Source organism: Rhincodon typus, chromosome 47, assembly GCF_021869965.1.
Source record: "Rhincodon typus isolate 14 chromosome 47, sRhiTyp1.1, whole genome shotgun sequence".
NCBI lineage: Eukaryota > Metazoa > Chordata > Chondrichthyes > Orectolobiformes > Rhincodontidae > Rhincodon > Rhincodon typus.
In genome coordinates this window covers 940,977-957,280 of record NC_063378.1, presented here as the reverse complement: position 1 = coordinate 957,280, position 16,304 = coordinate 940,977, and the positions used below count along the sequence as shown (strand labels likewise).

At 42.2% G+C, this 16,304-nt stretch overlaps 1 protein-coding gene across 2 annotated transcripts in view; it reads left to right on the top strand.

Moving 5' to 3' along the window:
- The first annotated feature begins 269 nt into the window (after nucleotides 1-269).
- LOC125487964 overlaps nucleotides 270-16,304 on the top strand; it is a 31,113-nt gene continuing 15,078 nt past the window's right edge. For both annotated transcript variants that reach the window (XM_048620684.1, XM_048620683.1), the window contains exons 1-5: nucleotides 270-397; nucleotides 7,659-7,694; nucleotides 8,890-9,180; nucleotides 12,214-12,543; nucleotides 14,741-14,827. In XM_048620684.1, coding sequence (XP_048476641.1) covers nucleotides 367-397; nucleotides 7,659-7,694; nucleotides 8,890-9,180; nucleotides 12,214-12,543; nucleotides 14,741-14,827 — 775 coding nt within the window. In that variant the 5' untranslated portion in view covers nucleotides 270-366. The remainder of the gene's footprint in view (nucleotides 398-7,658; nucleotides 7,695-8,889; nucleotides 9,181-12,213; nucleotides 12,544-14,740; nucleotides 14,828-16,304) is intronic.

Sequence of the window (16,304 nt, the reverse complement as noted above, 5' to 3'; positions counted from 1 at the left end):
TGTGGGAACTGAACCTGAGCTGTTAATCTAACTGTGTATTACAAGCCAGCTGTCCAGCTAACTGAGTTAAATTTAGGCTCTGTGTGTAATCTGGCAGAAGGCTTCCACTTCCACACACTGCTTCTGCGCTGACTGCTCAACAACATGATCTTTTTATGACGTTTAAAAATAAGTTGACTCACCCAAACGTGGGCGATAGAAATTGCATTGGGAAGCCACATGACAACTGGCATTACCATCTCAGTTCCTCTTTCATCTTGCTCAATACAGACTGTTATCTTCCAACCTGTCAGAATCTCAAGTGGTAAATGAAACCCACTCGCAGATCGCGACATCCAAAATATTGGGTGGAAATTTCTTCGGAATATGTTCGCTTTTTCAATCTTTCTTGCAATTGGTGAGTAGTGGGTCCTCAGAGTTAGTTTATTTACCTCCGAGAAGATTACTCTAAATAATAAGTGACTTTGTATAATTCAGGAACTGGTCAGTTGTGGAAGTCCACCAAAAGAGTTTAGCTTGCTGCAACTTTTTAATGAACTATATTGTAGCTTCGTATTATGAAAGTGAAAAATTAAAGTGTTTGTCCAATTGACCTTCCTTGTTCTGTTAAATTCCGAAAAACTTCAACTCCGTAATGATTTTTTACAGATGAATGAGAAGAAAAGTGTACTCATCAAGGCTGACTCCAGTAAAATTACCATCCTCGGTAGTATAGTGGTCAGTATCCCCATCTGTCATACGGGAGAGCGGGGTCGAGTCCCTGCAGGGGAGATTCCAAGAGTTTGTTTGGGGCCATGTGGTGGCTCAGTGGTTAGCACTGTTGCTTCACAGCATCAGGGACCTGGGTTCAATTCCACCCTCAGGTGACTGTCTGTGTGGGATCTATGTATTCTGCCTGGGTTTCCTCTGGTTCCTGCCATGGGCCATGCTAAATTGCCCGTAGTATTCAGGCATGTGTGGGTTAAACAGGATGGATCTGGGTGGGATGCTCCAAGGGTCAGTGTGGACTTGTTGGGCTGAAGGGCCTGTTTCCCCACTGTAGTGATTCTATGAAAATGACAAGGGATATCTATATAGACCAGTAATCCTGACAGTGTGATGTGACATAATACGATTCAGTAACATGTGGGATGGGAAGAGAGATGTATTTGGAAACTGATGAATTTCCAGCAGATGAGCTTTGTCCAGTTTTTATAAAACGAGAGTTGACTTGCTTTTTTATCAAGAGAGGTCTATCACATTGAAGTGACCACACAATTTTCATATTGATCATACAAATTCATTAAATGACTGAAGGGAGAATGCATGCTGATGTGTGGTCACGGGTAAGATAAACAGGAATTGTGGGGCAGAGTGAGAGCGAATGTTACTGTGGGGCAGGCTGAAACAATTTGGATTAATTGAAACTTCTCGACAGCTAAGGAAATGTATCGGCATGATGAAGAATATTTGAACTGAGGCAGACAGGTCTCAGGGAATATTTCTGAGAGATGCAACGTAGAGTGAGATGATGGTAGAAATGCATGGAACCATTTCTGAGGCCTTCACATTCCTGAATTTGAATCACTATCACTCTAGGAGCATCGGATCAGCCATAAGACCAGAAGATCATAAGTTATAGGAGCAGGAATTAGGCCATTCAGCCCATCAAGACTGCTCCACCATTCAATCATGCCTGATAAGTTTCTTAACCTCATTGCCCTGCTTTCTCCCAGCAACCCTCGATCCCCTTGACAACCATGAACCTATCAGTGTCCATCTTAAATATACCCAATGATCCAGCCTCCACAGCCCTCAGTGGTAGTGAATTCCATAGATTCACCACTCTCTGGCTGAAGAAGTTTCTCCTTATCTCTCTTCTAAAAGATCTTCCCTTTACTCTAAGGATATTCCCTAGTAACCCAGTCTCTCCTACCAATGGAAACACCTTCCCAATATCCACTCTGCCCAGACCATTCCATATTCTCTAAGTTTCAATTAGATCCCCCCTCATCCTTCTAAACTCCATCGACTATCGACTCAGAATCCTCAAACATTCCTCATATGTTAATCTTTTCACTCCTGCGACCATCCTCATGAACCTCCTCTGAACATCCTCCAAGGCCAGTACATCATTCCTGAGATATGGGATACAAAACTGTGCACAATACTCCAAATGTGGCATAACCAGAGCTTTATAGACCCTCAGAAGTACATCCCTGCTTTTATGTTCAAGCCCTCTCAAAATAAATGCCAAAGTTGCATTTGTCTTCCAGCTTTTTTATCTTGACGGAATAGTGGACTAGTACCCTGAAGTCTCTTTGCACTTCAGACTTCTGAATTTTTTCCTCATTTAGAAAATAGTGCATGCTTTCATTCTTCTGACCAAAGTGCATGACCCAGACTTTACCACATTGTACTCCATCTGCCACTTTTTTGCCCACTCTCCTAACCTGTCCAAATCCTGTGCAGCCTCCCCACCTCCTACTAATACCTGTCCCTCTTTGTATCATCTGCAAACTTAGCCAGAATGCCCTCAGTTCCTTCATCTAGATCACTAATACATAAAGTGAAAAGTTGTTGTCCCAGCACTGACCCCTGTGGAACATCTTGTCACCGGCTGCCATCCTGAGAAAGACCCTTTTATCCCCACTCTCTGCCTTCTTCTAGACAGCCAGTCTTCTATCCATGCTAGCACCATGCCTCTAACACCATGGAGCCATGATCTTACTCAGCAGCCTCCTGTGCGGCCCCTTGTCAAAGGCCTTCTTGAAGTCCAGGTAGATAACATCCATTGGCTCTCCTTGGTCTACCCTGCTCGTTACTTCCTCAAAGAATTCTAACAGATTTGTCAGGCATGAACTCCCCTTGATGAAGCCATGCTGACTTTGCCCTATTTTACCATGCATTTCCAAGTATTCACAAAGCTCATCCTTCACAATGGATTCTAAAATCTTACTCACCACCAAGGTTAGGCTAATCATCCTGTAATTTTCCGTCTTTTGCCTTACTCCCTTTTTAAACAGAGGTGTCACATTAACGATTTTTCAGTCCTCTGGGATCGTCCCTGACTCTAGCTATTCCTGACAGATCACCACTAACACCTCCACTATCTCTTCAGCTATCTCCTTAAGGGCTCTTGGGTGTAGTCCATCTGGTCCTGGTGACTTATCTACCTTCAGGCCATTCTGTTTTTCTAGTACCTTCTCCTTGGTGATGGCCACCATACTCAGCTCTGCTCCCCCGACTCTCTCGAATTTTTGGGATATTACTCGTGTCTTCCACTGTGAAGACTGATGCAAAGTAATTATTCAGTTCCTCAGACATTTCCTTCTTCCCCACTACTATCTCTCCAGTGTCATTTTCCAGTGGTACATTGTCCACTGTTCGCTCTCTTTTGCCCTTTATATATTGAAAGAAAGTCTGACAGTCCTCCTTTCTATTACTAGCTAGCTTATCCTCATATTTAATCTTCTCCCTCCTTATTTCTTTTTTTGTTGCCCTCCATTGGTCTTTGCAAGCTTCCAAATCCTCTGGTTACCCACTGCCCTTCGCCACATTATATGCTTTCCCTTTTGCTTTTATGCTATCCCTGACTTCCTCATTCATCTATGATTGCATCATTGTCTGTGCACCATGATTCTTTATCCTAAGGATGAATTTTTGCTGTGTCTCCTGAATTACTCCTAGAAACTCCTGCCATTGCCATTCCATTGTCTTTCCTGCCAGGCTATTCTCTCAATCAATTCTGCCTAACTCCTCCCTCATGCCTTTGTAGTTGCGTTTATTCAGCTCTAACATTATTACCTCTGATTCTATCTTGTCCCTCTCAAAGTGCGGTGTAAATTCAATCATACTATGATCACTGCCTCCGAAGAATTCCTTTACCTTAAGTTCCCTTGTCAAGTCTGCCTCATTGCACAGCACTAAATCCAGTATTGCCTGTTCCCCAGTGGGGTCCACCACAAGCTGCTTCCAAAAGCCATTTCATAGGCATTCCACAAATTCCTTTTCTTGCAATCCACTACTAACATGATTTTCCCAGTCCACCTGCATATTGAAATCCCCCATGATTACCGTAACTTTGCCTTTCTTACACACCTTTTCGATCTCCTGGTGTATCTCGCGACCCAGCTCCTCACTACTGTTTGAAGGCCTGAACATTATTCCAACTATGTTTTTTTCACCTCTGTGGTTCTTCAAATCTACCCACACAGATTCTACACCATCACACTTCATTTCTTACTGTTGATTTAATTCCATTTCTCACCAATTAGGCAATGCCACTCCCTCTGCTCACGTGTCTATCTTTTCAATAAGATACATATCCTTGGATATTCGGCTCCCAATCCTGATCCCCTTGCAGCCATGTCTCCATGATGCCCACCGTGTCATATCTGCCAATTTCGATCTGCGCCACAAGCGCAGTTGCCTTCTTTGTTATACTGCGTGCATTCAAATATAACAACTTCAGTCCTGTATTAACCACCCCTCTTCTCACTATCAGTCGTTTATCCAGTGTGCTTGAAGGTTGATTTCTAACCCTTTCCAAATACTGTCCTATTTGAGACTGTGCTGGAGACTTTAATAACCTCTCCTGAGTGCTCCTCTCCTATCAATTTTTTTATATTTTTCCACACACTGGAATCTACCCCTACAGATGTTAGCCTGTTGCTTTTTTCCCCACTGGGGTTAGGGTTAGGTTGTACACTTCCCTTCCCCCTTACTTTCTAGTTTAAAGTCCTGTTGACCAGCCTATTTACCCTTTTCACAATCTCGGTTCAGGTGGGGAATATCACAGTGGGACAGATCCCTCCTGTCCATTACAGATGCCAGTATCCCATGAGAAGGAACCCCTCTTTCCTGCACCACTCCTTTATCCATGATCCTATTGAATGGGGAGCAGGCATCGGGGCCGACTGGCCTACTTCTGCAACAATTTTGGAATTAGTAACATTTGCCCCGTCACCCAAATCATTTATAAAAGTTGAGGAAAGCTTGTCTCCTGAGAATGATTCATTCATTCCTCGTCTCTGCTTAATCTATATTGAGCAATTGCTAAATCATATTAGTCATTCCACCCAGTCCTATGAGCTGAGTTGACATCCTGTGTGGGATCTTATGAAAAGCTTTCTTAAAACCTAGTTAATTCTCTGTTTCCTGTTTACTGATGCTGCAAGGAGTGACCTCAAAATGCTCCAACCATTTTGTCAAGCAGGGCTCCTATTTAATACACCCATGTCAGCGCTGTGCAATTTTGCCATTCTTCACTCCATGCTCGGTTACCTGTTCTCTGTTGTGGTCGTCAAGCTGACAAAGGACACTATTGACACCTTTTCCTCATTAGTTAAGAGGTTATCTTGGATACCCTCAAGTCAGCATGACAGAGTTTCGAAAGATAGCCAACAATGTAGCAATTTGTTGTATTGCACATTTCTTCACTCCCCTGGCATTAACTTCAACAGCCTGAAGATATTTAAGAAACTTCTCTCTGCAACTTTTTGTATCAACTACCATTTTACTTATTGTATTTATTTTTTGCAAAATTTATCTATTTATTTATTTTCTGCAATTTCTTCAGTGCATTGTACTGTTCTGCACAGTTTTCACCTGGATCATTTTCCTTGAAAGTTAAACAGGTTGGGGCTCAACTCACTGGAGTTTAGGAGAATGAGAGGTAATCTCATTAAACAATGCAGAATTCTTAAGGAGATTGACTGTATCAATTCCCAAACCAATCTATTGAATCCATCCAGTCCAATGAGCCGTACTTAGATTTGTTGATATCCAGTGTGGCATCTTATGAAAAGCTTTCTGAAAAAGCTTGAGAGGATGTTTCTCCTTGTGTGAGAGTCTAGGGTCAGAGGGCATAGTCTCAGAATAAAGGGGTTGAAATAAAGAGATATGGAGGCATTTCTACTCTCAGAGAATTTTGCAAGTATTTGGAACTGCAGACTGCTGTGTGGGGGCAGAGACTTTGGGTATATTTATGGTTGAAACAGATAAATTCTTTCTCCATAGAGGAATGAAGTGTTACAGTGAAAGGGCAAGAAAGTAGACCTGAGGAATGTCGGATCAACTATGATCCAATTGATTAGTAGTGCAGGCTTGGGAGTTTGAATGGCCTATGCCTGTTCTTATTTCTTATGGTCTCTATGGCCTTGTGCAAGACCAACAAATGTACTTTCCTGTTCACTAGTGTAATGTTTCCTATCCTTGCCTGAGATGGATCCACGTTTATGGTGTCCAATTGTTTTCCCTTCATTATATCATTAAAACCTTTACTGTCCATTTTTGTATTCATCACTTGCTTGAATTTGTATTGTTTTCCTCCTCTGTAACAGTTTCTTGTTTTCTTTACAAGTTCTGAGGAAGGGTCACCGGACCCGAAACGTTAACTCTGTTTTCTCCTCCACAGATGCTGCCAGACCTGCTGAGCTTTTCCAGCAACTTTGTTTTTGTTTCTGATTTACAGCATCCGCATTTCTCTTGGTTTTTGTTCTTGTTTTTTTTTACACTGGGTCCTAAATTATTCCCAATCTCAGGCTTCTCAATGTTTCTGGCAGTCTGATCATCTGCTTGCTTTCAACTCATGAAATTTAGATATCTATCAAGAACCTTGATAAATCCACCATTCCCATTGAATGTTTGTATGTTACATGAATGGCCATTTGTTGTGGAACCTAAAGTTTACAACTTTGCTTGTGTCTTATTGATTATTTTTCTTTATTTTCAAATTTGGCTCCAGACGACCTGTTCCTTTGTTCAGCTTTTGGATGAATAATGCTGCATTCAATCTAAAACAAAATTGTGTGATATTACGGTCACTGTTTCCCAAAATTTTATGACATTGTGGTCACTGTTTCCCACAGACTCATCCAAAGAACAGGTATTAATTTAACCTTTTCTCATTGCAAAATATTAAATCCAACCTGGTACAATCCCAGAGTGTTGCCACAATGTAATAGTCCAGGAAAACATTTTGTACACACAATAGGAATTCATCCTCCACCACATCAATAATGACTTCATTGATTGAGTCTACATGCAAATTGAAATTGCTGTTATTACTTTATTACCTACATTAAATGCACCACTCAGCTCTTGATTGTAGCATGCCCAAATTTTGTAGTATAAATTTGATGCTTTATAAAAAATACACATCAACGCTTGTTTCCCCTTGCTGTTTCCTATCTGTACCCAAAATGATTAACATTTTTTTCCTTCAATCGCATTTCCTCCGGCTAATACATTTCCATTTTCCATATTTTGTGAGCTAGCCCAAGTCCCTTTTGCTTTTGTCTGTTCCTTCTTAATGCAGACTGTCCTGGGAGAGTGGTGATGAGATAGGTACGTACAACGTTACACTAACATATTTTTTATATAATCAGCCCTTAACCTCAAAGCCTGAAGACTTCTAGTATGTTCATCCAAGGCATTCAAATCAACATGTCACCAAAACCGTCTGAAGTAATGCCTGTTGCAACTCAACTAAAAGCATCTTTAACGAGCATCTACCAATTTATACTGTGTTCCCCATCTTGCAAAAATATTACACTCCCTTCTCACGCCCCCACCATCCAAATGTGTCACAAGAGAAATTTGCAGTTATGTGTGTCTCCAGATTTGTAAAAATGAAAACATTAATATTCATCAATTCCTTTATCGTTTCCCACTAGTTCATTCCCACGTGCTGGTCGAAATGCAGGACATACGTGAGTATGAGAATTTAAAATACAATTGAATTCATTGACATAAAATCAACTTTGTTAACACTTTGCCACTCAATTATCAGGTCAGTTGATGAGAAACAGTTTCAACAAACCTGCTGCTGAATTTGGGTACAGTTTTACAGACATCATTGTGAAAGCTAATCTTCTCACATCTCTTTTTTCTTCTGTCTGTCATGAAGTGCCACAGGTTGGCTGATTATATTTCCCAGCAGTATACATAAGTAATAGAGTGAGAATTACAATGTTTAAAATGGCCAAGGTTGCATTATGAGGTTCTGTTGCTTAAAAGTGTTATGGCCACCAAAAGATTAATAAAAAAGTTATAAACGTTAGAGTCGTATATTCCAAGAGATCTGAAACACAACCAAAGGCCCATCAGCCACTCAGATCTGCTCCAGCCAAAAACAACCACCTCACTGTTCTCTTCTCCCATTTTCCCAGCACTCGGCCCATAGTCTTGGCATTGCAAATGCATATCTAAATCTTTCTTCAATATGATGAGGGTTTCTGCCTCTCCCACACTTACAGGCAGGGAGTTCCAGAATCCCCATCACCCTCTGGGTGAAAACATTTTTCCTCACAGCCCCTCTAAACCTCCTGCCCCTTACCTCCAATCTATGTCCCATCTTGGTCATTGACCCTTCCATCAAAGGGAAATATTTCGTCCTGTCCACCATCAGTCCCTATGTCCCTCATCAGTTTATAAATCTCAATGATGACCCCCCTCATTCTCCTTTGCTTTAAGGAAAACAACCCCAGTCTGTCCAATTCCTCTTCATCATTGAAACTCTCCAGCCCCCAAGACAACATCCTGGTAACTCTCCCTCTGCACCCTCTCCCAGTGCTATCACATCCTTCTGATAATGTGGATTCCACAACTACACACAATACTCGCACTTTGTGGCCTAACCAACGTTTTATACAGTCCCAGAATCACCTCCCTGCTCTTAAACTCCTGGCTAATAAGGGCAATTATCCCTATACACCTTCATGAATTTCAAACAGTGGAATTTATTTTCAGAATTCAATACTGTCAGACAATAGCATCTGAAACTGAGTCCATATCACTGTGTAATCTTTGCACAGTAAAGTGCACATAAAGTCAGCTTCTTGTAAATGTTCAGCCATCTTGATTAAACATATTATGATTGTAAAATGCTTTAATTGTATTTCTCAGAGGATTTTCCGAAGCCGGTTGTGTCTCTGAGTCCTTCGTATGGGGTGTTTTTAGGAGGAGAGTCAACATCGCTGAGCTGCAGCTGTCAATGTCCAGTCACAAGTATACACTCGTGCTACAATTCCAAATGCAGGGAAGCAGAACTTTCTGAAGGACAATGTGAAACATCATTTCCGTTGGAATATTTAAGGAGAGGTAAAACAAGTTACAAGTGTGAATGTTTCTTACAGTTGGAGAATGGAACATGGAGAAGATCAGGAATGACTGACCCCATTCAGATACGTGTCGGAGGTATGTCATTAAACCCGTTTCTCCCTGAATTTGTTGTTTTACTGTTTTCACATGTACCAATACACAGTGAAAAATGTTGTTTTATGTGATATACAAACAGTTTGTCCAATACAAAGTGCATCAGGGTAGCAGAACAGAGTGCATTATGCAGTGTTAGAGGCATAGACAAAGTGCAGAGAGAGAGATCAGAATTAACATTTAAGAGGTCTGTTCAAATGTCTTATAACAGTGGGGAAGAAGCTGTTCTTGTATCTGTTTGTAGGTGTATTCAAACTTCTACATATTCTGCCTGATTGGAAGATGGTGAAGTAGAGTAGAACCAGGTTGGGATGGCTCTTTGATTATGTTGGCTGTTTTCCCAAGGCAGTGGGAAGTGTAGATGGAGTCAATGAAAGCTGGCTTGCATGACGCCCTAGGCTGTGTTCACAACTCTCTGTAGTTTCTTGCAGCCTTGGGAAAAGCAGTTGTCATACTGCGCTGTGATGCTTTCTATGGTACATCCTTAAACACTGATGAGTCCTTCTAGAAAAACTGAATTTCCTTAACCTCCTGAGGAAGTAGAGATATTGTGCTTTCTTGATGGTTGCATCGATGTGTGTGGACCAGGTCAGATGGTTAGTGGTCATCACTGGCACAAACTTGATATTCTCGACCATCTCCACCTCAGCACCATTGATGCAGACAGGGGGGTGCCCTCCACTCCACTTCCTGATGTCAATATCCGGGTCCTACATTTTGAATGGATGTTGATGGAGAGATTTCTGTCTTTACACCTTGCACATAATCTCCTTCCTGTATTCTATCTCACCATTGTTTCATTTCCAACCTGCAACAGTGGTGTCATCAGCAAAATTCAAAATGGATTTGGGACAGAATTTGGCCACACAGTCATGAGTGTATAAGGAGTATAGCAGGAGGCTGAGTATGCACTGGTGTTGAGGATTATGGTGGAGGAAATGTTGTCACTATTCCGACTGTTGCAGTCTCTGGATCAGGAAGTCAAGGATCTAATTACAGAGGGGGAGGCCAAGACTTAGGTCTCAGAGTTGAGAGATGAGTTTGTTTGGAATTATGGTGTTGAAGGTGGAACTATATTCAATAAATAGGACCCAGGTGTAGGTATCCTTGTTATCCAGATGTTCCAGGGATGAGTGGGGCCAGGGGGATGGTGTCTGCTGTGGACCTGTTGCATGAGTATGTGAACTGTAAAGGAGCAAGGGAATTGGTAGGCTGGAGTTGATGTCAGCCATAACCAACCTCTCAAAGCACTTCATAATTATGGAGGTCAGAGCCACCAGGTGATAGTTATTGACACATGCTGCATGATTGTTCTTTGGCAACGGGATGATGGTGGCTTCTTGAAGCAATGGGAGCCTCACGTCATAGGAAGGAGAGGTTAAAAAACTCAGCAAATATTCCCATGAGCTAGCCCGCACAGGATCATTGGGCACAGTGGGGTCTCCATCTGTGCCAGTCATTTCTTGTGGGTTCACACTCAAGAAAGTGAATCTAATGTCTGCAGAGGTGACCGTGGGTACAGGTGCATTCGAGACTGTTGGGATATCTGACATCTGCTCAAAGCAAATGTAGAATGCATTGTGCTCGATTACATCGAGATGTGCTGTTGCCCGCAATTCTGTTCGGCTTCACTTTGTAGCCCGTTATGTTGTATAAGCGTTGCTACAATGAACGATGTCCATGTATTTGGCCTGCGCCTCGAGCTTAGCATGGTATTGGCTGTTGGTATCTCTGATGGTCTCACGAAAGTTGCACTTAGATTGCCTGTATGTCAGGGCTGCCTGACTTGAATGCCTCAGATCTGGACTTCAGTACAGACTGGATCTCCTAGTTCATCCATGGTTTCTGTTTGGGAAAGATTCCAATTAACCTCTTTGGCACACGGTCTTCTACACACTTACTGATGAAGTCTGTAACAGTCATGGCATGCTCATTTATGCTGGTAGCTGAGTTCTTTGAATATGGACCAGTCCACTGACTGTAAGCAATTCCATAGAAGGCCTTCCATTGCTTCAGATCAACATTGCACAGCTTTGTGTACTGTGTCCTCATGCTTGTAAACCGGGAGGTGGAGCACAGTGTTGTGATCTGATTTTCCAAATGCAGACGGAGGATGGAGCGGTTGGCATCTTTAATGATTGTACGGCAATGGCCAAGGATGCTCAGCCCTCAGGTACAACAGGGTATTGTTGATACTTTAGTCATATGTTCTTGAGGTTGGCCTGGTTGAAATCATTGACTACAATGAACAAGGCCTCAGGATATTCCATCTCAAGGCTGTCTGTAGCATTGTATACACCATCAAGTGCACCCTTCACTTCTGCATGGGGTAGGATGCAGAACGCTGTCAGCAATCACTAAATTGATGGGCCCCAACATCAGTCTCAGTACGGCTCATTTCAAAGTGATCAATATTGGATTTTACGGGGGTTTGTGATCACAGTCACTGAATACAGGCAGTTGGCCATTTGTACCAATTTTCTGAGAGTTTATTGAGAAACAGCGATATCAATTTAGTGTAATCGTTAATTAGGCAAAGGAAGGACATATACGACCAGCGAGGCATATGCAAACTCTTTCCCTGTCCCGGGGTCGTTCAGTAGAATAGTATGGAGCCAGCACACTCCCATGTCCCAGTGATCCTGTGTGCTTGGGTGGAGCTGTCTGGTATTATATTGTAATATATCGCTGCCATAAAGTTTGAAGTATTTATGATAATACCCCCACACAATGCATTTCTTGTAATTAAGGAAAATGTATTTCACTCAAGATTGACACGGCATTGTGTTGTGTTAAAGTATGGTATAGAATGATATCATTTAAGTTATTATTACTTTTACATGACATATTAGATCATAACATGCTATATATTTGATTTGAGAATTGTTGCTGTTAAGATCTCCCGCCGGACTTTGCAATTGTTTTCTTCTGCACCTTCCTCCTTTCAAGCATCTTGCTTTAAAAAAGATATGCAAATGTTTTTGTAAAAAGCTTTATTTTAACATGATGTAACAGATGAACTCTCCAAACCGACGATCCAAGTGCTCTCAGATTACGGTTCCAATTCAAGTGGGGACTATGTCGTGATTTCCTGCAAAGGTGATATTCGCCCCAGAGGAGGAATATTCTACCTGTACCACAGTCAGAGGAATTATCTTACACACGAACGTCATGTGTCTGGTATTGAAGATACAGCGGTCTTTACCATCAATGCCCATGAACAGACTTCTTTTGGAAACTACAGTTGTCAATATCAAACAGAGGTTAATGGACGTTTTATCATTTCCCCATCCAGCCAATCTGTTGCAGTTGTGATGAAAGGAAAGGAGGGTCACACATCAAAAGGTAATTACATGTTCTTGTGTCTCAAAGTCTTCCTCATTTTCATAAATTTATACAGCTAATAAGAAATGCCAGCTTAATTTCATCCAATTGATATTTACAGAAAGGCTATTCAATGATTAATGGTGCTTCATGTTTTAAGCTTGTCTTATCCCTGCGTTTCAAATTGTTACAATTTGATCAAAGATCTGAGTGTATGAATAGAGTCATAGAGATGTACAGCACTGTCCAACTTGACCTTGCCAACCCAATATCCTAAATTAATCAAGTCCCATTTGCCAGCATTTGGCCCATATCCCTCAAAACACTTCCTACCTATGTACCCATCCAGGTGCCTTTTAAATTTGCAGTTGAACCAGCCTCCACCACTTCCTCTGGCAATTCATTCCATACATGCACTGCCCTCTGCATGAAAAAACTACACCTGAGCTCCCTTTCAAACCATTCCACTCTCACTTTAAACCTATGCCCTTTAGTTTTGGACTTGCCTACCCTGGGGTGTAGTTCTTGGCTATTCACCCCATCCATGCCCCTCATGATATTATAAATCTCTATTAGGTCAACCCTCAGCCCCTGAAGCTCCAGAGAAAATAGCCCCAGTCTATTCAACCTCTCCCCATTGCTCAAACCTTCCAACGCTGGTAGCATCCTTGCAAATCTTTTCTGAACCCTTTCAAGTTTAACAACATATTTTCTGTAGCAGGGCAACCAGAAATGAATGCAGTATTCCTAAAGTCACCTAACCAATGTTCCCTACAGCTGCAATATATCTCAACTCCTATACTCAATGCACTGACCAATGAAGGCAAGCGTATCAAATGCCTTCTTCACCTCCTTGTCTACCTGTAACTTCAGCCTCAAGGAACTATGAGCCTGCACCCCAAGCTCCCTTCGTTTGGCAAAAAAACCCCAGGACATACTATTAGATGTGTAAGTCCTGCTCTGGTGTTTCTTACCAAAATGCAACACCTCACATTTATCTAAATTAAACTCTGTCTGCCAGACCTTGGACCATCTCACATCTGATCAAGGTCCCGTTGTACTCTGAGATAACTTCCTTCACTGTCCACTCATTTTCAGTTTTGGTGTCATCAGCAAATGTACTAACCAGGCCTCCTATATTTTATAAGCCCCTTCTCTGGTAGTCATCTATCTTTTTCTGAATTGGCTGACTTCATCTTGTTTCACAAACAATGACAGATAGTACTGACATTGATCAATAGGATATAATGTCTAAGCTTTGACAGAGAGCTGTCTATGCATTGTCAAACATGACCATTCGACCATTCAGGTCTCTGATTTCCAGCAAACATTCCTCAGTTGCTTTTGAATTGGAAGGAAAGATGCATATTTGTGAATTTGTTGGAGCAGTGAAAATTTCTACAAGATTATCCACCAGAGGGGCAGAAATAATTAAAATAACAAACAGTGGGCATAACCAGGGAATGCTTTCCGACAATATTGGATGTGAGTGGGAGTTGTGAAATTGCATGTCATAGAGACACAGAGGCACTTCTGCCCATTGAATCTGTACTAGTCAAAAATAACTATTCTCTCATCCCACTGGCCAGCCCATAGCCTGTTTGCCTTGGCATTGTAAGTGCACATCTAAATCATTCTTCAACGTGATGAGGGTTTCTGCCTCTCCCACCCTTACAGAGACTGAAGTTCCACATGCTCCATTGCCTTCTGGGTATTAACAAAAGTCCTTGCATCTCCTCTAAACCTCCTGCCCCTTACCTTCAATCTCTGGCCTTCTGCCTCCGAATCATACTTCAGCCCATCAAGGGTGAAAAGTTTCTTCCTGTCTACCTTATCTATACACCTCATCATTTTATACATTTCAATCATGTCCCCCTCTCAATCTCCTCTGCTCTGAGGAAAACGATCCTAGTCTACCCAATCTCTCACTATCACTGAAACTCTCCAGCCCCCAAAACAACATCCTGGGAAATTTCCCTCTGTACCTAGACATGGTGAGCATTATGGGACATACCAGATACTCGCTCTGACTCAAATCTCGGGAACATAAGTTGTGCAAGGCCTTTAAATGTCCATTGGCTATATTTATTGATTAAGTCAGAACATGTGTTAAAAAGGGACCATCTGATGCTTCAGGGTGTGTATTATTCTCCAGTCAGGCATGTTGATGTTTCTTTGCTGTTCATCAATGTGACTCTCATTCTTTTGCACTGCACAGATGCACAGATGAGATTATATCTCTACGTCGGACTGGGATGTGCTGTTGTGATCATTGTGGTGCTGTGCCTTATAATTATCAAGAAAGGTAACTTATTGAAAAGGGCAATGTAACTGGTCAGGAGGGATGTAACAGCACTGGACAGTGTCTCTTTTATATTTCATATGAGAAAGTTTTTATTTTAAATCAACTGGTGTGACAGAAACAAGCCATTGCTAAACATTCAATGGCGGATTATAGAGTCACAGAGTCGTAGAGATATCCACCACGGAAACAGGCCCTTCAGCCCTACTCATCCATGCCAACCAGGTTTCCCATTTGGCCCATTTCCCACTAAACCTTTCCTATCCATGTACCTGGAGGGGGAGTTGAATGTTGTAATTGTAGCCTCCTCCACCATTTCCTCTGGCAGCTTGTTCCATAAACACTCTGTGCGAGAAATTTGCCCCTTAGGTCCTTTTTAAATCACTCCCCTCTCACCTTACACCTATGCTGTCCAGTTGAGGACTTCCCTGTCCTGGGAGAAAGAGCTTGGGGGTACTATATTTTAGAATTTTTATGACAATGCTCTGCAGGGAACATTAAATGACATACCAATTATGAAAGGCATCTGAAATTTCTTTTCAATCTGTTTGCTATCAAGGGGATGTTTCTCCATGTGATGGTGGACATTTTGGTTTCTGACATTGAACTTTGACACAAAGTTGACCATTACATTGTGGATTTGCCCTCTCCTGGTAATTTTCTTTACCCAACTGCGGAAATCCCTGTCTCCAACAATTTTGTTCCCCCCCCCCACCTCTTATCTTGCCCAACTGCTTTTAGCCTTTTTTAACACAAGAAAGGATTCGCATGCAGAGATGTCACTGGCAACTTGGAGGGGGCTGCTTGATGTCAGTAAAATTGATTAAGAGAAATGCAAAATTGAGGCATGCCTTTAAGAACCATGACTTTAAAAATTGCATTTTGATAGCATCTTTAACTGTGGTCCCTTATGAAAACCAGTGAAACTGCTCACAATATTCCAAATGCGGCCTGACCAGCGCCTTATAGTCTCAGCAGTACATCTCTGCTCTTGTATTCCAACTCCCTCGAAATGAATGCTAACAATGCATTTACCTTTCTGAGATAGTAGGAACTGCAGATGCTGGAGAATCTGAGATAACAAGGTGTAAAGCTGGATGAACACAGCAGGCCAAAAGCATCACAGGAGCAGGAAGGCTGACGTTTTGGGCCTCGACCCTTCATCAGAAATGGGGGAGGGGAAGGGGGTTCTGAAATAAATAGGGAGAGAGGGAGAGATGGATAGAGGAGAAGATAGATGGAGAGGAAACAGACAGGTCAAAGAGGCGGGGATGGAGCCAGTAAAGGTGAGTGTAGGTGGGTAGGTAGGGAGGAGATAGGTCAGTCCAGGGAGGACAGACAGGTCAAAGGGGCGGGATGAGATTAGTAGGTAGGAGATGGGGGTGCGGCTTGAGGTGGGAGGAGGGGATAGGTGGGAGGAAGAACAGGTTAGGGAGGCGGGGACGAGCTGGGCTGGTTTTGGGATGCGGTAGGGGGAGGG